The 23,538-nt window shown below is 42.2% G+C and overlaps 1 protein-coding gene across 2 annotated transcripts in view; it reads right to left on the bottom strand.

Annotated features, from left to right (window-relative positions):
- The window catches only part of SH3BP1 (SH3 domain binding protein 1), a 128,864-nt gene that overhangs the window by 16,739 nt on the left and 88,587 nt on the right, over positions 1 to 23,538 (bottom strand). For both annotated transcript variants that reach the window (XM_069231376.1, XM_069231377.1), the window contains exons 13-17: positions 19,789 to 19,869; positions 13,916 to 14,029; positions 13,389 to 13,486; positions 10,069 to 10,231; positions 8,789 to 8,943 (exon numbers count right to left, since the gene is read on the bottom strand). In XM_069231376.1, coding sequence (XP_069087477.1) covers positions 8,789 to 8,943; positions 10,069 to 10,231; positions 13,389 to 13,486; positions 13,916 to 14,029; positions 19,789 to 19,869 — 611 coding nt within the window. The remainder of the gene's footprint in view (positions 1 to 8,788; positions 8,944 to 10,068; positions 10,232 to 13,388; positions 13,487 to 13,915; positions 14,030 to 19,788; positions 19,870 to 23,538) is intronic.

The following is a 23,538-nucleotide window of genomic DNA, read 5'->3' as shown; positions in this document are numbered from 1 at the left end:
CAACAGACTTTGCTACACTTCAGGCAACTTTCCCCACCCAATGTAATTAATGGTTAATGGCCAGTGTCCTGGCTAGCTCTCCATGGGAACCTTGTCCAAGCTTTGAAGTGCATGCAACATTCCAGTTACATGGCTGTCCCACTCAGAACAATCAATAACAACTTCCCAATCTTCACAAATGACCTCAAGACTTTTACATCAAGCAACTCAAAAAGAACTTCAATCCATCAGACCCAGCCAGCAAATTACCATCATCAATAGGGCATTACTGTTAAAAATGGTCAAATGAGCTTGAGCTTTCACTCAAATCTCAAAGTGCCTGGAAGAAAACAACTTGCCCTCCGACCATCAAACTGGCTTCCATGCTGGCAAAGGAATAGAATATACCCTCTTCTGTACATGAAGACCACAGGTGGCAGGAATGAAGGTCATCTGTGCTTCTGGACTGCTCCGCAATCTTTGATACAGTACACCACTCCACCACACTACTGACATTAAAAGAGCGTGTTATTTAAACGATCACATTAGACTGGATCGCCGCATACCTCACTGATAGAGTAAGCACCATTTCACACCCTCCCAATGATCACCTGCAAACAAGAAATGAGTCCTCCAACAATGACATGAACTGAAGTGAGAATCTAGGGAGTGATCCCAAGACCCTAACTGATCAGTCACGCCTAAATCGAACCAAGTTACCAAGACTGACGACTTTCATCATACAAATCCTCCAAAGCATTTTTCCATATTTATGTTTCCTACAGAGGGTCCCCCAACGCCATGGTTCTGTTGCATCTGAAGAATGCAAAGAGTGCTACTTGGGAGCACCCCTCTACCTACACAGGCAACTTCAAATGATAAAGAATGCAGTAGCTGCCCCTACTCCTCTAAGGCAACATCATGTTATCCCTCCAAGTACTTCCTTAGCTGTCCATCATTAGTGTCTCCTCTTTTAATGAGCCATGCATTGCCCACAATGCCATTCACTGAGCTGAATAATCATTTATGCATGTGAAACTTCTGCAATGCACACAAAATAGACCTTTGTCATCAGAACTGGTATCCCAGCTGACCACTGTGCTCAGCAGGAAGTCACATATCAGTAGATATATATTTTCTGTTTAGTCAGCAAAATGCTGAAACTCACTTCTAGCAATGATAAGAAACTTCTAATACTGCCTTGAATTTAAGAAGGCAGAAAAGACCAGGCTGCTCCTATGCAAATTACACCCTACAGCAAAACCAATACCAGAGACAGTAACCATCCCGCGAAGCAGTCACTGATTCCCACAAAGATGGTAGGACTTAGCATTTGAGAAAGAATCTCTCACTTCCCTTTGCTCCACCCAAGCTTAAGTGCAGCTATAACATTTCTACAACATGATAATAGCACAATTGTACTTATCTCTTCCAACTTTAAAACACCTCCCACCTAGGCCACACCATAAACAAGCACAAGTGTCATGTATAAGTGACTGTCTCACTCCTCTAAGCTTCACTCCACAAATCATCACTTCAACATATATGCAGCTCAACAACAGCAGCACCACTCTGGTCATCACAGTCGACACTGGTGCTCTTTCCACATGGACCCTATAAACCCACACTTTACAAAACTACAACAACCCATGGAGTGGCATGCTGTCCAGCCTCTAAGTAGCACATATCTCCTTGTAGGTGGCATGAGGTAATATACAAAAACACCTGGTATAGGGAGGAAATTATCTGTAACACATACAAGGGTTTGTAACCAAATGTGCATTTCCTCCAATGGATATACATTCAGACAAAGGAATGAAGATTTATCCTAACCAATGTACATTTGAATCCATAAAGTACAATAAATTAATGTGCAACTGCACCAAGAAATTGACATTTACACAAGTGAATATGCAATCACAGAATAAAATATGCATTTGTGCAGTATGTCCCCAGGAAAAAAATATTGCATGATATGCTTAATACATTTCCAAACAGGCATGGAAAACGATACATATTCAAACTGGATAACACTAAACTACCTCAATATAACGTGTTAAACTGGACTTAACGATACAGTGGGTGCAGGCTAGAACACTAAAATATATATTCACCATTCGATTTTGAAATGGCGGTTTCTGTGCCATTAAGTAAAACACAAAGGAGTTAATAGGAATCTCTTAACTAATTCTGAACGACCGTCATTACTCCACAATACACACAATGACTTTATGCATTAGTCAGAAGAGAGTTAAGATATTTTTAAGATTTTGTGAAGCATATTAACTTAGGATGTTTTAGTTTTTTGGGGACTATTTTATTTTTTATGTACCATTAATATTCCCGGAAATATTTGTTTTTCACTTATCAAGTATACAATTTGTGTTTTTGTAGGGTTTGCCATAGCTGATTTTTGTTAGACACCCCAGGAATGCCCAATTTATGATTCAGAGAAGGGTAAAAGGTTGAGGTACCCCTACAGGGATTCAAATCCGCGCCATGCAGACTACCCACCCATTGCTGCAGAAGGCACATATCCCCACCTACAAACACAACTGTATCACGTGGATTATGTAGAATAATGGATAGACATTCTTTAACCCGGTGAGGCTATACTTATTTTTTATGTTTCAATACCGATGCACAGTATGAGTGGTCTGACAGCACTGAGAAAATAAAAAACCCACTACTAAGATTTGTATTTAAATGTCATGCAGTTGAAATTTCATATAATTTTACTGTAGAAGAAAAGGTATTCAAGACAGGTTATTGTGTCTGTTTTTAATCGCTCTTTGTTGGAAACTTATTCCCTGTTTTTGGCAAACTGGGAGTGCTACAGGGTGACCCTGACGTTTATTTTTGATAGGGAAGGACACGATTACAGCAGTTTTCATCCTTGCTGCTGAAATGACACCATTTTGGGGTTGCCAGGGGTCCCAACGTGATGCCTTTGGGATCCCTGGCCCCAGATTTCAAAGGCATCGCCGTTTTCATGTTAGAAATAGATCTGCTCCATGTGATAAGGCAGCAGCTCCAGGCTGCACCTGACTGGGACTGTACAAAGTTGAAACTTATAACTGTTTCAGTTTTTCCAATGGAATGAGGTGTTCCCTAATAACATTCATTTCCAGGCCTCCCAGGCTCCACCTAGCACAACTTTGCCTGCCTGCATTCTCTCAGTTGTGGTTAGGGGTGGGAGAAGAATTCCAGTCCGCCGGCGGAGTTTGCAGAGTTTTCCCCACTCCGCGCTCTGAGCAGAGTTCCGAAAAACTCAGCGAAGTGACACAGAGCAGCGCTTATTCTCTCGCTCACCAACGTTAAGTTGGCGAGCAGGAGAAATCACTAAGTTGGTGAGCAAGAGAAATCGCTAAATTGGCGAGCAAGATTTCTGAATGCGAGTGGTTGTGGTAGGCGGTGACTGCTTGTGATGATAAACCTGCGGCTCGCGTTGAGGAAGCTGAAGCTCAAGTAGAAAATCTACTTGAGCAGCAGAAAGAAGTTACCACCCTCTGGCACACCACGTGATGTTGTTCGTGATGATTTTACACCGCAGGAGAAACTCCTGGCACTGAAAATCAGCGTGAATAGTGCAACTTACCCAAACTCCACCGCTTGCAGAACTCCGCCTAGCACAGCTGATTTTTTTCGCACTTCACAGAGTTCAGCGTAGCAGAACTCCGCAAACTCGACCCAGTCCTAGTTGTGGTGCGTTTACTGGGCTGAGAAAAATTACATTGACAGGTGGAAGAAGTCTCTCCTGGTCTTCCTGTCATACATGCTAACATTTTAAACCTGTAAAGTGGGAGATTTTGAAAACACAATTGGGAGAATGCATTTTCCCCATCAACTTCTATAAATGCAGAAGCAATCTCAGGCAAGAGACAGCAATTTCAGATGGGAGAGAGCTAAAATAAAGCTGTTTTCGCCTTGAAAAATTGGGAGTCTCCTGCCTGAATCAAGTCTGTTGGCATGTTATGTCCTGCACTGCTGGGCCCCAGCTGTTTGGGCCAGGACCAGTACTACTAAACACTGTCATAATCTTGCAGACAGGGTCAGTAGGTGCTTTCAGTTTTTCCCCCATTTGTCCCAGTGTGACTTTTTCATACATACCAACATTTTAGAGCAGACAAATGGGAGGTTTTTAAAAAATAGTCTGGAAAATGTATTTTCCCTACTGGCATATTGAAACAGATGAAATCTGCCTGAATAAGGTCTATTGGCATGAATGGTGAGAGACAAACAGCATTTCATTTTGCACAAACAACAAAAGAGTTCTAAACTCTGTTTTTGTTTGTGCTATGTAAAACTACCAAAAATAAAATGTTGAGGCCTGTCACAAGCACTATTCTCCCCCTCCAAGAATTAAGGTCAAAGTGTTAACTTTTGATGTCAGAGGTAATTCTTAGAGGGTGGGATTGGACCGTTATTGACAAGCATCAACATTTTATTTTTGGCAGGTTTACAAAACACTGAATTGGGTTTCTGCATGCAGAAATTGAAAGACTACCCTTGAAATCGGTAGTCTCCCACTTTAATCGGGAGGGTTGGTTTGCATGCTTTATATTGCTCAGTTGCCATATGGGCAGTACTTTACAAGAATGGTCAGAATTCTAATGACAAAGTTGGCAAAAAAACAATAAGAAAATCAGGCCAAGCTGGTATTTTTCTTCAATTTCCATATAAATCTTGTCCATGGGTCCATTTCCAGACACTTCCTCTGTAGCATGTTGCAGTGGGATTTTATTAACATAACTGTCTTCTCTGATTAATTAATATATAAAGTGAACATTGATGAAATAGCATTTTCAAAGCACTTTCTGCCAGAAGTGTGCAGCTTACAGGCACTGTGTTTTACTCTTCAACTTGATGCAGGTAATTTTAAAAGCTGGTAGGCCTTTTTTAAACTCCCATGTCCCAACCAGTGGACATTGACTATTGGTTTGCGTGTTTTCCTCTCTCATCTGGATACAAACTATATTGTAACCTGTACATGGGCAATAAGAACATGCATCTAAACAAATGGTTCGGATTTCTTTTCTAGACAACGATGGCCTTCGATGTGTCAGGTATGACTAATCTTTCCTTGTTTGGTAATTACAGAGGCCCTGTGCAGTCTCCAGCTTTTCACCCGATAGGCCTAAGCAACCCTTAGTTTTAAAAATTATATTTATGTTACATACACTTCGGTAACATCAGTTCCAGTGGCTTCTTCTGGATGGAATGTCACAGGATGTCACTTTCTAGGATGTCACCTGGGCTAACGGTCATGTGATGTCACATGGGATCAAAGAGCATGTGATGTCACTTCTGCTGCCCCTAGCATTTTGGTGAATCAACGTCCATGGCTACTACCTTCACATCTGTCCCGTGGGCACGTTGAGGAGCATATGTCTCCTCTCCTTATCTTGAAAGAGGACGGATTAGGTAGATAGGACAATGTGGCAGAAGGCACCATAAGAAGCAATGAAAAAGAAATAGTGACAAACGAACTGGTCTGGCCTTTAATATCTGGCTTCAGAGTTACCGACCCCCGGCGCTCTACTTTCGTCCCGCGGTACGATTTTCAGCATGTCGGGCCTGTAGCGGGCCGTTTTTCTGCCCGCAGCGTCCTTCTCTGGTGGGGCGGCTAGGTCGGGCGGCCCAGGGTCAGGACGCAGATCCCGCCGTGGTCACTGCATGCTCTATTCCTTCATCGCGGGGGCCACCCACAACGCATATTTAATACTTATCTGTTTCGTTGGTTCTGGGCTGCTTGTTCTTGGTTTTGGAAGCCATACTTTCTTAAACCTACAATGCTTGTTCATCCCAGCATGCAATGTTCCTTTCTTTTATTAATCCCTTTCCAAGATGGCATTTTTCCTAGTTTTCTCTATGACACTTTCGCAACTTAATATGGCATTTTTCCTTTTTCCTGTTGGTTCACTTCCTGTTTTCTGGTATATAGGGAGCTTGAGTTTCTTTCTTCCTTGCATTGCTACACTCTGGTTGGTGGTGATGCTCGCTCTTGTGCGTTCCTGCCTGTTTTTCCTTGTAGATTCCTGATGTTCCAGTTCTTGGAGTCGAGTTCTACTGTGCCTTTTTTTCAGATCTTCTGGAGTTCCCTTCTGTAGTTTTTCTCCCTAAGTGGTTTTTCCTCTGGAGCTCCTCCTGGAGAGCACAGACTGCTTGGACGTCCCTCTTGCCAGAAGCACCATGGCTACTGGAAGGGGTCGCCCTAATCTTGCCCAGACCAGGACGTGCAAGATCCAAAGCCGGACTTCATCTACACCTGACAGAAGCGGTGAGAGAAAGGAGAATCGTGACATTACTGGCTTTGCTACTGTGTGTTTGCTTTACCTTTGCAAATTGCTTACACATTTAGAAGCAATAAGTCGACCAAGTTGGATTAATGAAGAATGATAAAATGTGGTGAAAACTTTATAGGGTGACTGCTTTTGTGTGCACACATACAGGCAGCCAACTTGATTTTTTTTGCCAGAAAGTATAACAAAAACCATGAAATGCTCTCTGCCTATGTGTGCACCCATACATATGCACAGGCAGCAGCCTTAGAATCCTGTTTTGAAATTATTGGTTGTAGTTGAGAATGGCAAAACCTTCAATGAGGTGGAGCGATTAGTGGCAACGTAGGACACAGCCAGGCTGTGGGTCTCACAAGTAGCTCCAGATTTAGAGTGTGGTCCGGAAATTTGGATTTATGCATGAAGGCAGATAAAGCGTTTTATAACAGCAGGCAGCACCCCTGGAAATTCACGAAGGTGTGGAACAGCTGGTAGGAGAGACACTGTTAGAAGAATCTACACTTCCTTAAATATCAACACCAAGGGAGAGATGGTGTGCCTCTGATGGGCTTGGGGCAATTTCCTTTGAGTAACAAATGGAGAGAGGCATAGTACTTAGTTGGATACCTATCAATAGTACTAGACAGAGAATTATTTATGTCAGTGTTTTTTCTGCCTAACACTGAGTTGAATGATTTGCATCCTGACTGCAATGTTATTGAATATTATTTATATGCTAGAAATCGAATAAAATTTAATGAAAAAAGAATGGCAAAGTCCATTCTGATAGGGCCACTGCTAGCAGTGTGTGCATGAGATGCGAGCGCGCTGTAAGCAGGGGCAGGATCCCAAGATCAGTGTCTACAGTCTGGCAGAGCAGGTGAACTGCCATCATTTGGTGATCCGCTTGCAATGCCCCACAAAACTCGTGGTCCTGCCCCATTTAGACGTGGGGGACTGCATGGATTACGATGATGGAGCCCAACAGGCTTAACCATTGAAAACAATTAACCTTAAGTCCCAAAGATGGTCTCTCCCTGCTCTTTTTGGGGTGTGATGGCTGTCACTAGGTTTCTCTACCCAAGACTCCATGTAAGATGCGGCTGTCGCACTCAGAGCAATTCCTCTGTGGTCCCCACATGCAGAGAGAAAAATCTGTATGCATCGGAACCATTGAATTTTTGCTTACAAGAACCAAGTCTCACTTTTGAAATGTATTCTTCAAAACAAGAACGTCTGTTTGGCGGGCGCCTGGCAAACTCTTCAATCTTTAGAGCAACTCCAGCAACAACAGACACTCTGAAAGCTAAGAGATCCTAGCAGGCAGGTGAGGATACCCAAGCACGTTAGGCACATCTCTGCAAAAGAGCACAGGACATGGCCTCATGGTGGGAGGTCAGCCTGTGGTAGGTTGTTAATGAGCCAGTATTTCCTTGAATATTGAGGTTTATGGAGTTATTATCAGGGAAGAGATTTGTTACAAAGGCACCGCCTCAATTTTCCCTCTGACAACCTGCAAAATCAATAAGGGGGAAATGTGTGCAGAAATCTGATAAATGTTGAATTTAATTTGCTATACGCCATTCTGCAAGCAATACTCCATTTTATCTGCACTAACTCTTAATAGGAGGTACTTACCACACCTAAATACATCATCCCATACTATCAATATTTACCAGTAAATAGCTCCCCCTCTTAAGACATTGGACCTGATTACAACTTTGGAGGAAGGTGTTAATCCGTCCCAAATGCGACAGATATACCACCAGCCGTATTACGAGTCCATTATATCCTATGGAACTCGTAATACGGCTGGTGGTATATCCGTCACATTTGGGACGGATTAACACCTCCTCCAAAGTTGTAATCAGGCCCATAGTCCTTCAGACCCTAAGACTCATCGCAGACCATTACAATTGGCAATTGTAAACTATAGAAACATGAAAAGAAGGGCATTTCGGGTCAGAAGTAAAGCAGGCCTAGCTCCCTTTGCAATGTAATGAGAAAAAATGATTTTCAAAGTACATGCATGCATATGAAAGGCTTCCTGGCATGCCTAGTTATGCACAGGGTACAAATGCCCGCAAAAAAATTCCTTCACATGGGTGCAAATACACTTTGCACAATTAGTTTTTTTTTCCCTTCTCAGACAATTTCCACGCTGGAAAGGGATCTACTCTGCCCTTGACACGAGTGAATAGTCAACCATTTCCATTATAGGAATAGCCTACAAACAGATTTGTGAATCCCAACAAACACAAGATTGTGTGGGTGTTCCCAAATTTTCCAGATCACCACCACCCTGAAATGCCCTCTCCCCTCCCCAGTAAATGATTTTCACATGCACAATATAGCGTCATAGTGGGGTAATATTCTGCAGGTGTAACTCCTTTTCAAGTGCCAAACAAGGGTTTGTGTATACAAAACCTGGATTTGCACAACTAAAATAAGCCAATTACCTGCGTAAAAGGAATGTACATGCACAAATGAGTTTGAGAATCAACTCCACAGTATCTTGCTAAACTTACCTCTGCGCAGGGTACTGGGACTGTTCTGATCGGGAGGTGCCAGGCCTGCTGCCATCCTCTCTGCCACGTGTAAGGGGGGCGGGCTGGCGTTCTCAGGAACTGCCTTTGGTGCAGGTTTCTGGATGGAAGCTGGAATGGGTGCGCCTGCATCTTTCCTGGAAAAGGACGGATAGAAAGGGTTAATATATATAAAAAAAAATTAAAAAAAAAAAAATCTTAAAGATGTAAATATCAGGTGTTGATTTACTCAGCCTAAGGTCCTGATGACAAATGTAGGTGCTATTTAGTTCACCTAATAAATAACAATACCAAGGGGTAAGTTATTTATAAGGCTCCCTGTTTTGCGATTTTACTGATTTTTGCAGATACGTACAAACAGAAAACCATTTATTTTCTTGTCAGTATTTTAAATGTCTGTTTTGAATGTGGATAAAAACGGAAATTGGGTTGCTTTTTGAGTGATTCTAAATACTCTCTGCCATTTCTGCCAGGCCAAGAGTAGTGTGGATTAATAGGTAAGGGGAGTTAAAAAACTGAAACAAATTAAAGAGGCTTGAACCGCAATCAATACTGCACAAGGCTGATAACGGAATGTACATATTTTCATATAAGTGCATTGATCTATCTTCTGCAGGTGTTCATATCACTGAAACCTGGCAGGCATTCAAGCATAAATGCATATTTATCTGTTAAATAAATGTGGAAATATACCAGTATCAGCTTCATTTTTTTCACAAAACCCCCCAAAAATATGGATTAATAGAGATAAAATTAGCAAAAAATAAATATGGATAAAGACAGAGGGAAATGTAAAAAAATATGTCATAAAACCGGGAGCCCTAGCTATTTATCAGGTGCGGTAAATATTTTCCAGAACAAGCTTATGGAGAATAACATGTGGATTTTGGTGTTTAACACAGCAAAAACTGCATGGTACAGTAAATACCGAACACATTTCCCCTGTTGAATTTCAGCAGGTTTGACCTGCCGAAATTTAACCACGCTTGAGCTTTTTAACACATCCAATAATTATTGGATGTGTTAAATACCTTCTACCTCATAATTCTGATCAAATGTGTAAACATAGTTTATGCTCAGGGAAAATTAGCACCACTCGTAATCAGGCCCTAAACGTCCTAATTTTCAGCATCTATAAACAGTGTAAGGCTACTTACAGGCAGTTTAAAGTACAAGTTCACACTTTCCGCTAGCTAGTGACTCCAAAAAATTGCCCTGAACCTTCAGCATCCACAAAGTACTTTAGTGTTGTCCATCCTCACCCTTCTGCTGGAGTTAGAGAGATTTCTTTGGCAGTGGATACTGGGGTCACCACGTCTGATACTTGGGGCCCTGCTCCTTCCAAGGGTGTGTCATTTCCATCCTGTGGCATGGATGCAGTGGCAGTCGGGGGGTCAAAGGTGCCGGACACGTTAAAGTCAAACTCTAGAGTAAGTGAAAAAGAGAAGAGTTTAGGAAGGAAGAAAGCGCCAGTGTCTGAGCAGTTAGAGTAGAAGGCCTTTACCAGGACAGGCCAATGATTGGCGCAGAATACATCACTGCAGCTGGAGTGAGACTAAAAGCTGAATAGGTGCAGACACTGAACTCCACATAAACTGTCCAAGTGGAGGCTTCTGGAGGGGCTGGGGGAGAAATCCTCAGCACCCAATTAACTAACCTATGTGACTTAAACACTTGGAGCATCAAAATCCTTAGAAGATTTTACTGAACAGCAATAGTCAAGTGCCAACATCCTGGCTACAAATATAAATATAAAGTTGTTAGTTACTAAAATCGTGTTACCTCTGATGTTAGGAGGTGACAAGGGCAAACAAAATTGGTTGAAGACATTTAAGAAGTATATCAAAAAGAGATCAGAAATAATATTGACTTAATACAATCTCAACAGAATTCATATTAAGCACTGCACAAATTACATTTCCTGAATGTTTAAACCACAGTAGAAAATTGGCCAAAGATGGGAAGCACTAACATACTTAGTGAAGTATATCTTACTCCAGTACAAAATATATTCTCATTCTGTACAGGATGTAATACTCAACGGGTGGTAAGGAAATTTAAAAATAAATGTGATTAACTTTAATTCTGTTGCTAAAAGTAGTTTTTCATGGGGGATTCTGTCCCACTGTTATCTACTTTTAGCTGACTCCATTACTTTTCAATGTTTTGAACAAAGCTTTACAATCCTCATGTAGGAAAAGTTTCACAACTTTGTCCATCCTAGATTAACTCCAGTTTGTATTAATAAAACAAAAGTGCAAAAATAGCAAAATGAATCAAAGGTAAAATGAAGAGTTAAGCCATTCTTAAAGTTGGGTGCTCCGGCCCTTCAAACCTAAAAAGACCATTAATAGGCATGCAATACATCTGTCAGATAGAGCACATATTCCGAAAGATATTTGAACTAAGTATGATAATAGAGATTGTTGGAGTACACTGCCCACATTGATGGGCGTGCAGGGATGGGGGTTAAGAAAAAAAAAAGTTACCAAGCACATTGACTCTTGCTCAAATATCTTTAAATGGGCAGAAATACATTACACTTGTATATTTGCTCCTGGAAATATTTACTTCACAGCGGATTTCAGTAGCCGTCCTTGGAATCCGTGATAGCTACAGTTTCAAAGAGGTTGTGAATTCCACAACAGGCAGAAAGGTACCCCAAAGACAGGAGGAAACATTCAAACATACATTTGAGCTCTTTCATCAGGCTCTGAACTACATGTTTTTCTTAACTTTTTCCATACCTGCACGGTGCTCTGTGTTTATGAGGAGCGGGGGTCCTCTTCCTGTCCCAACTCCCTTTGTCCCCTGTTCTCTCTTGTTTCCAGAGCCCCACTACCCCAGAATGAGCCATTTACTCCCATGTACTCTTTCGTCATAGGAACCACTTCTCAGTGGGCGTTCAGCGCTGGTTTGCATCATCGCTCTCTGACTATTCAGTCAGCAGTGTAGCTGTCTACAAGAATCCCCCTAACAGAATTCTAACAATGTTTAAAATCTTTCATTTTTCTGTTACCTTTATTTTACCTTTTTCTTGCTCAGCATTATCCCTCGGCTTTTGAAAATGGTATCAATATTTAATAACAGACATAATATTTTCAAATTCTTCAATGCAATTTTTTGAAAGAAAATAAAAAATAATATAGAATGTACACCTCCACCTTCCATCCCATGTTTTCCACGGGCTACTACAAAATTCTAATCTTAATCTCCAATAGTTAAATCAAGGTTTATTGATGTATGAATGTTGATGTTTGAGTTATGACGCTACAGTATCTCTCTCCCTTTCTCCATCTCTGCTACCTATCCCTGATATCCCTTCTCCTTTTCTCGATCAGGACTCTAAATGTCGCCCCGCTTTTAAAAAAACGTTTTCATGTACTCAGTTCATTATTTTACTTATTGCGCCTGAATACCTGTCGTTGACATGATACTATATAAAACTCCTAAATAAATAGGATATCCACGCTCACCCACATTTCCCACTGTAATTGCAGCATGGTCAAAAGTTACATACAGAAAAAACTACTGTTGAGTAACTCACATATAGGTAGTACTCCAGCAATGCAACTTTTATTTCATCTTTTAGTTGTGCTGTTGATGGTCAATGTTTCACACAACGTTTTCGATAATAGCATTTCTTGTACTTTGCAAAAAGCAAGCCATATTTTAATTTCACCAGCTGGGGAGTGGCAAAACACTTTTTTTCCCAGTATTTCTATATTATAAAGTAGGTGGCAGATTCATGTTGGCATATTACCTACAGATACTTTGCGTAAACTGATTTCATTTTTTTGGCAGAGAGATGGGTTTTACATTGGTGGGCGTGCCTTACGATACAAACATTTAGGATCGAGGTCCTTGACACGTACACTCCATTACTGGCATTACGCTTTCACACGGCCCGCTCTTGGTTCTCTTGGGCGACCATGAGGCAGATAGACTTTACCCCACTGACTCCACAGGGGTGGCTTTTCTCCCACCTACTCCTGGCGGCAAGAAGGAGCATAGCCCAGATGTGAAAGCAACCACAAGACCCTTCAATGAACTTGTGGTGGGGGAAGCTGTAGACTATCTATGCCATGCTCACAGCAATCATAAGCGACAGTTGGCAAGTTTGACACGACACAGTGCCCATTTACCACTTACATAAAGAGGCTGCAAAGAACTGGGGGACTGTATCTAACAATGTCCAAGATGCTGAGGTCCTCAGAGCTGTGGGTGATGTCCCCCACCAACATGGAGAGTAATTGACTTCAGATGCTGGCTCATAATAATTGCCATTACTCATAATACATTACTCATAAAGGTACACTGTTCCAAAAAGGTTACCAGAAACAGTCTGAAAGCCCCCACTAGATGGAGGGAATAATTGCCTCCATCTACTGGGGGCCAATATAAAGAGTCGTGAAATGTTGTCCTTTTTGTCCATCAAATTATTTCTCTGTTCATACTCTGAGAAGATGTGTGCTCAGCCCCACCATATTATATACCATTCATCATGCACGACGACTTTGAAATGTGTATTGTGTTTCCTTATTGCAAAATGCTAAATTGTTAAGAAATGGGTTCTACATACCTCCTGGGAAGAGGTCGTCAGCGCTCTGAATAAGGCCTTCCACGACACCAACCACAAGTATTGATGAAACCGAAGCCATGTCCAACTCCGAGGAGTCCCTGGGCAGAGAGCAGAGAGCACAGTGTGAGAGCGGCAGTAGCAGGGTTAGGACTGAACTGCTCCTGACTGAGGAGCCTGAGCAAAGCGTCAAGTGGGTCCACACACAGGAATAGCAGGGGTGCTGGAGTCTAGGACTGGGAGATCCAGGTGGGGCTGCAGCTGGAGACAGAGGTGCAGTGAGAGAGCAGCGGGGGGTCTCGGTGCGTGAACAGGAGCGACTGAGGGTCTAAGGGAGGCTGTTGTGTGTGCCCAACAGGGGGGTTGGCAGTAGGCATTCCACGGTAGAGCTGGGCTGCTGGGAAGGGCTATGTGCGGGTGCCAAGGCTGGAACTGTAGGCCCGGTTACAGTGCAGCGCCACAGCTTTCAGTGGGAACTCATTCAGCACGAACATGCAGCCTCTTGATAAAGGCGGACGGACTTCGCTCACTTGTCAATTCGTGGCCACAGCAGGTTCGGTCCCAGAACGATGGCGATGTTCCCCGGAGTCATCTTGTTCACTTCCTGATTCTCTGCCAGCTTGGATAAGAATTTGACGAGGTATCTGAAAGAATGGAAAAGTGGAGAACACGAGTAGGTACGTGTGCGGGAGGAGAAGGAGAAGATGTGTTCACGTGCAAAGACAGGAGGGGAGAGCAGACTGGAGTTAGTTAATGCAATGAAAACAGTGTGTAGGAGAGGGGACCGGAATGTGTTCCCAAGTGGGTCAGAATACAGAGGAGAAAAGTGGGGTGTCCAAGTGAAGGAACGCCGGACAGGATACAGAAATAAATTCATGAAACACAAAAGGATGCCAGGCAGGACGGAGCTAGAGAATGCACTTCGTGTGATTTAGTTCCACTAATGAAAGCTTGACAGCATCCCATTTCCGGTCATCAAGGTGGTCTGGCCACATGAAACCTGATGACACAAGGCAGTCCCTGCTGTCCCTCGGACATGTACATCCTCCTGTGGTCTGGATCGGACATTCATTCAGCATTATACTGTAGGTCATGACTACACGGAGATATGAAATCGAGTGTGCAATGTTTACCAAAGATTGTGGGTGCAGTTTACTTTAATCAGACAAAATGTACAGAATCATTGAAGGCAATACAATTATCAACGGGAGATAATAAATTTCACGCAATATATTTAACACAATATGTTGATGTGATGTACTAATAGTTCCAAGAACAGACTGCAGAGTTTCACCTAGCTGCTTGCAGGTAATTGTTTTAAAACGATGCTATCAAGAAGCAGAGTGATCCAAAACGCCCTGATTCCTTATTGGTAATTGCGCTACTCTGAGCCCTACTTCCTGGCTGTAATTCATCATGCTATAAGGCAGTCCTGCCTCCCTAGACACCCATCGCCACGTAAACCAATCCAGGTGCTATCAAGATCTCTGAAGTCTTCTCCGTCCTTACGCTGGCTAGGAATCTGAGAATCAGAGGAAAGGTAGGAAGTGCACACATAAGCCCCTAAGGCTATCAGCAGAATGGGCATCCACTGCCCGGCCCTGTTCCTTCAGATTTCTCCACTTGTGCATCTGGAAGCAAATAAGTCTATTGCAGGACGGCTCCAATGCCAATGCTGAACTATCTGTGAAAAGATCTTTGGATGGTGGCAAAAATTCACCAAAGACGGAAAATGTCCCTGCTCAGGCTATCTGCGAAGGTATTGGGTATCCCCTGGATGTGAATTACAAAACTCAAAGAGATTCTTTCCTCTGTTCATAAACACATGTTGTCTGATATCCTTGCTAGGGAGTGAGATCTGGTGCTCCCTGTTTGTTGGCATAACATTTTGCTGCCATATTGTGCGACCTGCCCAGCAATCCCTTTACATTCATGTGTCGAGAAAACGCTTGTGGAGCTCAACATGCAGCTTCCAGCTTCCTTCAATTGGTAGATCCCTACCTCTGAGGGAGAGACCAAAACTCTTGAGCCTGGTACAGGCCCAAACATGCACCCCACCCCGTTAGAAAGACCTCTCAACAGATTGCTCACCCTTAACCTGCAGGTCAGGTCTTGTCTCATTTGTCTGTGACTGAAATCACTAATGACAAATCCTGAGAGAGGGCTACAGGTTTTTAAGATATGTCTCATTAGCCTGTGTAGATGGAACCTGACCCAAGGAGCTAGAAATATAGTTGTTACCAGACCTCCTTGCACTTGTAACTATCAATGCACCATTGAAGCCGTTTGGGACAGAAGACCAAGGATGTGTTACAGGGTCTTTAAAACACTTTTCTCCTGGATATTCACCAACCCGCAATCTGTGCTGAACCATGCTCCAATTAAACGCCAATCCTGCTATGGGACAAGGTGAAACCTTTCTCTGCTGACCAGGAAACTGTGCCTTTGTAGCACTGTGAGTGCCATCTCGGTTTGCTGTTCTACTTGCTCTTTTGATGATCATGGATAGCCAGTCGTCCAAGTATGGCTGGAGAAAGATTCCTCCTTAATGTTGCAAGGCTAGTAATGGTGCTAATACTTTTTCAAATACCTGGGGCTGAGCGTAGCCCAAAAGGTAGAACCCTGAACTAAAAATGATGGTCCTCCCCCAGCAAAACGTATGATCCTTTGATATTCTTTAAGAATTGAGATGTGCGGATAGGCATCCTGCGGGTCAATGGGTGTCAGATAGTCCTTGCTACTTAACCTCGGGGCGATGGGCTGCAGGGTTACCATTTTAAAGTAGACAGTTAAAACCCAAGAATTTACTGTCTTCAAACCCAGCAGTGGCCCTTACGACCCAAAGATATTGACCAGCGATAGGATCAAGTAATCCTCTTTTCCTTGGTCTTTGAAAGGTACATGAACAATTGCTTTCTTGTCCAATAAAGCTCCAATTTACACCCAAAAAGCCCTGCCTTTTATTCAGTCTCTTGGCAGAGGTGTATGGATGAAACCCGACTTGGGAGAAAATTCTATGAAGTCTTTATAATGCCTTTCCTGATAACATTCAAAACCCATTGATTCCGGATATCCTTTTCCCAGGCTTGATGGAAATGCGGAATCCTTCCACCTACTGGACCCAAACTGACCAGAATAAGGTAGTTGTCAGGACTTCTGCATGGAAGAGCCAGCCTGTTTTGCTGAATGATTTTAGTTCACAGATTTCCTGGGTTGAAACTGCAATCTCAAATAGGAAGAAGACTTTGAATCCTTCCTAGGAGGAGCGACCCCAATATTTATGCAAACTTGAAGACTTTCTTTTTTAAGGCAAAGCATGTTTTCCATCATTAAATGCAATGGTTTAGTAACCACTGCATCCAACTGTTCACAAAACAGTTTCTTGCTGACAAAGGGGATTTTTAACTGGGCAGGATTCTCTGATGCCTCTGCCTTCTAATCCCTCATCCAGAAATTCCTTCTTGCTGATATCACTGAACCTGCAGCCATAGCAATGGACTTGACAAAACCCAAGGAAACATCCACCAAGAACTTGGCCTCTTCAGAACCAAAAGTTCTGAACAGTCAGTACCCTCCTGAACTGCCATGGACAAATGATCAAAGTCCTTCACCAGCGACTGTGCAGCATTTGCAGAGTCGCTACCCGCTCTAAGAGATAAGTTGTCTGCTGGAAATGGTTTCTTCAACTTGATTTCCACTTTCTTGTCTGTTCGATCATTTGAAGCATAATCCTCTGGGTTTATGGAGTCAATGTTGCAAAAAAAAATAGCATCCATCTTCAGATTGTGTGGAAGCCCTTCCACTGATTCCTTCTATGAACAGAGTCTCTGCAGGAACCGTGCCATTCTAGCGTGAGCAATGCCCTTACATTCTCCAAATATCAGCTTTCGGACTTTACTATGAAGAAGCAGACATAAAAAGATTCTATAGCATATTGAAAAAGAGACCCTCAGGCTCTTGACCTGGACGTTTCTGCCAGAGCACTTATCACTGCTGCCTCAATCATGTCCTGAACCTCTGCCACAGACATAGGTGCAGGCATGCCACGAGATGAAGTGGGGAAGCTTATAGATCTGCTTCTAATTGCAGGAATTAAACCCCCTTCTCATCAAAGGTTGAAGAAAAAAATGTGCCTTCTTTTAGATCTTCACTTCCCCTGCGAACAACAATGAGCATGTAATGCCTGCCCCTCTTAAAAAGGCCTATCTGTCACTTAGAGACCCTCGAATAGGGTCCCGAAGAATCACAATGCCATCAACTGCTGCCAACCATATCAAACCTTCATATAAAAATCTATCATATCAAGAGATATTTTCTATGTAAAATACCAAAATATAGGCCAACAAAAGGGTGACTTACCTGCCCCTGATGCATGACTGCATCACAAAGAGCCCCACTCCTCCTTGCGCAGGCATGCTGTCCCCTGTGCGTTCATTCTGCTCTTCAAACTTTTTAAGAGCAGCTTCAGCCACTACGAGTCCGGACTCCATCATGGCCACTCTCAAAGAGTACCAGAATAGACACCCTCGCAGTCCTCTATCATAGCATACTAAAATAATCCGCTTCCTTAGAAAATTTTGCATTCTTAATTAATCACAAATCCAGATGGAGCCACAGCTCCATACATGGCTGGTGTGTTAAGTCTGGATGACACTAAAACAAACCAGGTGACATGGAGGGGCGAAAGGTCCTTTCATTGGTTGGTTTACATGGTGATTGGTGTTTGGTGAGGCATGATTTGAATTTAGTTTTAATGGAAAGATAAAAGAAAACAATTCTTATGGAAATATTTACTAGGTGGTAAATAAAATGGAAACTTTAGTTATAATATATCTAAGCTATTTATGCTGAAGCAAAATCCTTGGAGGGATAATTGAAAGAAAAACAGCCAATGTGACTAAAATGTTTCTATGCTTTTATTCCATAAAGGCATATGGAGAAGCAGGGTCAATTTTACTAAAAGATGCAGAAGAAATATAAATTTTCTTTTAATGAGTAATGCAAGCAAAAGTCTAGCTAGAGAGAGCTTAACTATCAATGATGAATAGTTTAAATATTAGGGTAATCGTTCTCTAGATGAATATTAGATAATTGAGACTAGATTGCCGAAAGAAAGCTATGGAGGTATTTTGGTTGTATTGGAATATTTATGTAGAATTGAAGATTAAAATGTATTTCAACACCTAAGGATGTTAATTACCCATTAATTGTATATCAACAAGAACATGATAACCCAAGACAATCAACATGTAGACATTAATTCAGCAGCAAAGATAGTTAATCAGTGTCTATGACATTGAGTTTAAGTTTATGGAGTAGTGTGGTTAAAAATTATATGCATACCCCAAAAAAAGGTTCAGGTGAGATCTACCAAAAAATGTTAGCTGCAACACTAATTTATTAAATAAAGTTATATACGGACACAAAACGTTGAAGAAGAAAACAAAGAAACAGCAAAGACACATGAGAAAATGCACAATTTATATAACTCAAGTATGCAGTTCTTCGGGGTATCCGATGTACATGGGTCTAGATCACATGTGCATGTATCCACATAAGAAACATTTACATACAATACATCTAAATAGATCTCATTCATATTGACATCCGTTTCATACAAACCTGGAATGGACCCTGCCACTCCAAGTTTGATACCCCCAAGGGAGATTAAGGAAAGCAAGTGGTGTTTAACTATTAAGAAGAAAGAATGAGACATAACCAGTCTTTAGTTTTATCTAAAAACAAAAACAAAAAGTCAACTGATGATCAATATCCTGAGATTATACAAATGCTGCTGACTGAGCAGGAATGGGTGATGAAAATATATGCAGAGACAAAAGGATGTTGGTAATCACTATACTGAATTTGTGTAATGTGCTTACATTGGATGAACATAAATGTGAGATTGCTGTGCCATTTAGAACTGTGACATATAGCACATTGCAAACGTTGTGAATATTTGGTATTGATTTACAAATGTTTAAACACAGTTATGCATTGAATGATATGTAAGGGTGAAAACCCAAGATCAGATAAAGTAAAGACTGATTATAAAATAATGTGGTCAGGAAAGAAAAAAATGGAAGCAAACTAGAAGAGAGTGAATTAAGAAACATTAATGAATAATTTACATGTTGTGTTAGCTTTAGGACCAAAATGGTGTTTTGGTACAGGTATTTAAGGAAGAGTTACAGTCATAGATGATTTGTAATAAGCAGATAACACATTCTAAACATCCGTATCTAATTATAAAGCAAGTAAAGACCGAAATGCAATGTAAAGACCATGAAAACAGCACATTACAACTGGAATAAAATGTACTTTTGTTCACGAGTCTGGTTTTCCTACTCTTGATAAAATACCATCTGCAACACACTGACCCACCTCTTCTGTAGTTGCTTACCGTAGATTAGTTTGGTTCCTCTCTGGGAGCTTGTTGAAGGCTGCTCTGAAAGCCTCTAAGCGCCCCTCAGGTTCCTTCAGGCTAAGCAGAAAAGGGGGTGGGAGAATCAAGATAAGGTTAAGATGTATCAATGGGCGCATGTGCCTCCTGCAGAGGTGTGAACAACTCGCAGATCAGTCTCAGGCGAGTAAAAAGTGGACCACTCACTAATAGTAACACATGTATTTACAGCAGGGTTGTAATGTTGTCTAAAAAAAGATAAAGAAGTATTAACATTATGATCATTAGTTTATCATTTTCTTCACTATCAACCTTCTTTGTCATTCTCAGTCTCCCTTTGCTATTGTAACACTAGCTCTATCACTTTCTCTCTCCTCATGTTCTTTTTCTTCCCAAAACATTGTCAGATTGTTTCTTATTTATAACTTGCAACATCAGATCCAAGACATATGTTCTCTCCCACCTAGTATTTTGGATGTCTCACAATATTGTTGTTGACAATGTTTCCATCGTATTTTATCAGATGTTGCAGCTCTAATGTAGAATTATCTTCTTATTAAGATCCATACATTTCTATGCTGCTTTTAGGTCGAGTCTACCCAACAGTGCAAGCTGTCTGGTTGCACAAGACCTAATGTGGGTTTACCAAGTACTAACAGGGGCTTACAGTCTGCCCATTGCTTACCATTGGTTGGCTTTGTTAACACTCTCAGTCTCATTTGCTTGCTTTTTTTTTGATGACTTTCTTTGTCCCAAATTGTCCATCTTGCGTTTGTTCCCCCCTTGACACAGTCTATTTACCATCCTTTTTTTATTAGACTTAACTGCATTCTTCCATTGATCACTTTTAGTTTTTATTTTTATTTTGGGTCACACACTCCATGAGAGTGCATGTGTTCTCCACAACTACTTCTCTCACCAGTTTGCTTCCCCAAATGGCCACTCATGTTCAGTGTTTCTCTCTTGTGTATTTCTCCCCCAGCTCTTCGCACTCTGAGCCCTATTACAACTTTGGCAGTCCTAAAAGCAGACCGGCAAAGCTGAGGGGAGGATGCCACCGTCATACCGGTGGCATCCCCCACCCCAAGCCTATTACAATGTTCCCACCAGGCTGACCGGCGGGAACTTTGTATCAGCCCGGTGGGAACAGTGCTAGGATATTGGCCCCAGCCCTTTAAAGGAGCCAAGGCCAATATCCTAGCACTACAGAACACTCGGAATGTGCACTGTCTGGAGTGCAGCCATTGCACATTCCGAGGGTCCTGGCAGAGGGGGGCACTGCACTTTCACGGGCCCCCCTGTGGCCCCAGGCACTGGTTTTCCACCAGCCTTTTCATGGTGGCGTCCCGGCCATGAAACGGCTGGCGGAAAGTAGGGTTGTAATCAGCCAGGTGGCTCCGAGTTCAGCGCCACCTTGGCTGGTTACAACTCTGACTGCCGTCACCCCTTCAGGAACAATGTTCCTGGCGGGGACGGTGGTCTCCTGGCGGTCTGACTGCCAGAATCATAATCTGGCAGTCGGACCACCAGGATTGCAGTGGTCTCACTGCCACCGCCAAACTCATATTCGGGCCCTCTATGTTGTTCTCACCCTCATCGGCGTCTCACCCCTTTCCATGTTCCTGCCCCTTTTGTGTGCTTCTCGCTCTCTTGTATGTTTCTAATCTTCACGTCCTGTGTTCTTCTCTCGCCTGTACCCATTCGCCATGTTCTTCTTTGCATGTGCTTCTCCCTCCACCAGTGTTGCTCTCCACCTCATGCAATGCTTGTCCCCTCCCTGCTCCCCTATTCACTCCCCTGTTACACCCATAGGTCCATGTTTTAAAAACAAAACTGTGCATTTTTTTTTTTTCATTTTTATTTACCGATCTATTGGTGTCACCCAGCTTGGATTGGTAAATAAAAAGTTAAAGCTAATAGAGCCCATGTCATTCTGCTGCCAAGCGCATGTGTTTTGACACATGTGTGCAAATGTCATCATGCATGCGAGCACCAGTGGAATGACAGCCAGAAACAGTTGCATCAGTGCACCTTTTAAAAAACATTTTTTTGACAATGCAGAACACTGTCTGGAAAAAGCCAGGCCCATCGCCAAAACGCATTGGCAAAGCCCCATAGAAAAGGCATCTTGGCTTTGCCAATGCTTAATTAATGTCTGGCTACACACAACATCAGCTATTGGAGAGAACCACAGCATTTCGCAGTTGGTGACACGCTGCCATTCACTTTACAAATGGCTTTGGTAATGTGGCAAAGTGGTTCTCTAATGCACACACAGCGCAATCTGTCGGCAGCAGAAGCAACATGGAAGCGGCTGCCCTCCAAATGATCACATCCCGCATGTGCCCATCATGAACCATGTGAGGCAGCTATCCACACGTAATTCTCCACAGAGCCATTCACACAAAGCAAGCCACACCCCTACCTTTGAGTTTTTGTTTCACAAGCTCTGAAAACACATTTATGAAGGCATTTTTTCGCGTTGTGACCTTTCAGCATTTCGTGGTTGGTTTGTTTCAGTCTATTTAGCCATTACAATGGTTTCCTGTTTTCAGAGTTTGCCTGGGCTTCCGGTGGACTTTTACCAATGTTTTAAGGCTTGTGAAAAGTAGTCTTTATGAGTATTCCCACATTTTTGCACTGCAAAAAATCACGAGGACCGTGTTTTTCCAGTGTTGGCAGAGAATGTTGCTTTTATTGCTCTGAATATATTCTATGAAATTACTTTCTGAATGGGGTGAGAAGTGAGGGTGGGAGTAGGAGGGTTGAGGGAGGGAAGTAGAAGGTAGTTTCTGGCAAAGGGAGCATTGTTTTGTTCAGCTTTAATAAAAAAAACAAGCATTTGGAATGGAATAGGTCTTACATTTTTTGGAGGTAGAGCCATTGGCATAGTAAATTCAGAACTGGACTTTTCTTGCCATATGAATTGTTCAACCCTGCCTCATAATTTTGTCATTTCCTGACATGTTTTGGTGGTCACTGGCAGCTACTGACATCAGAAATCACAAGCCCTTGAGGAGAGATGATAAGATGACTGCACTACCTTCAGCTGTGTAAACGTCTGAACAGAAATTGAAAACTAAGGCTGGAAAAGTATTACTCGCATTTAAACAAAGATCCAATGAGGTCAGCAGTAGCAGAGCAGCCTGAGAAGATTTATGGCCCCAATAAAGGAGATAAACAATGCCCTGTGTGCAAATGTCTCTGAGGGCTGGCAGAGAGGGGGCCTGGAGAGAGAGACTCCAGATGAGACGCTCTGCAAGTTTCACATCATTGCATCTAGGTTTAGCTACATTCTACCAGAAAGGGCATATTGTGGCTTTCGTGAGCAGTGAGCTAAATGTTTAGGCACCAGGTGTTACTTTAGTAAAATAAGCTTATTTAATGATCCTGAGGTAAACAAGGACAGTACTGGAATAAAGCCAAAACAAATTTCAGCGACATGAGAGGAGGTGGGAGGAAAATAATGCTGCAGTAAAATGCAGGCAGCTACCAGCCTAAAACACCCACAGCGAAAACACAGCAACAAAGAAATTACAAAAGTAGTCTGTCACAGCAACAGATAAAGAAACCAAAGTGGAATAATACAGTAGTTGGTCACTGCTCTAAAACAGAAAAAAAGAGGGAAAAAAAGGCAGAACTGATCACCAGCAAGCAAGAATTTTTAAAGGACACTGCAACCAACAAATTAAATCACTTTAAGCCATAAGAAGTATACTAAAAGTATATATGAGGTTAAACGCTTACTCT

The sequence above is a fragment of the Pleurodeles waltl genome, chromosome 4_2 (assembly GCF_031143425.1).
Source record: "Pleurodeles waltl isolate 20211129_DDA chromosome 4_2, aPleWal1.hap1.20221129, whole genome shotgun sequence".
Taxonomy (NCBI): Eukaryota; Metazoa; Chordata; class Amphibia; order Caudata; family Salamandridae; genus Pleurodeles; species Pleurodeles waltl.
This window is presented reverse-complemented; position numbering and strand designations above follow the sequence as displayed.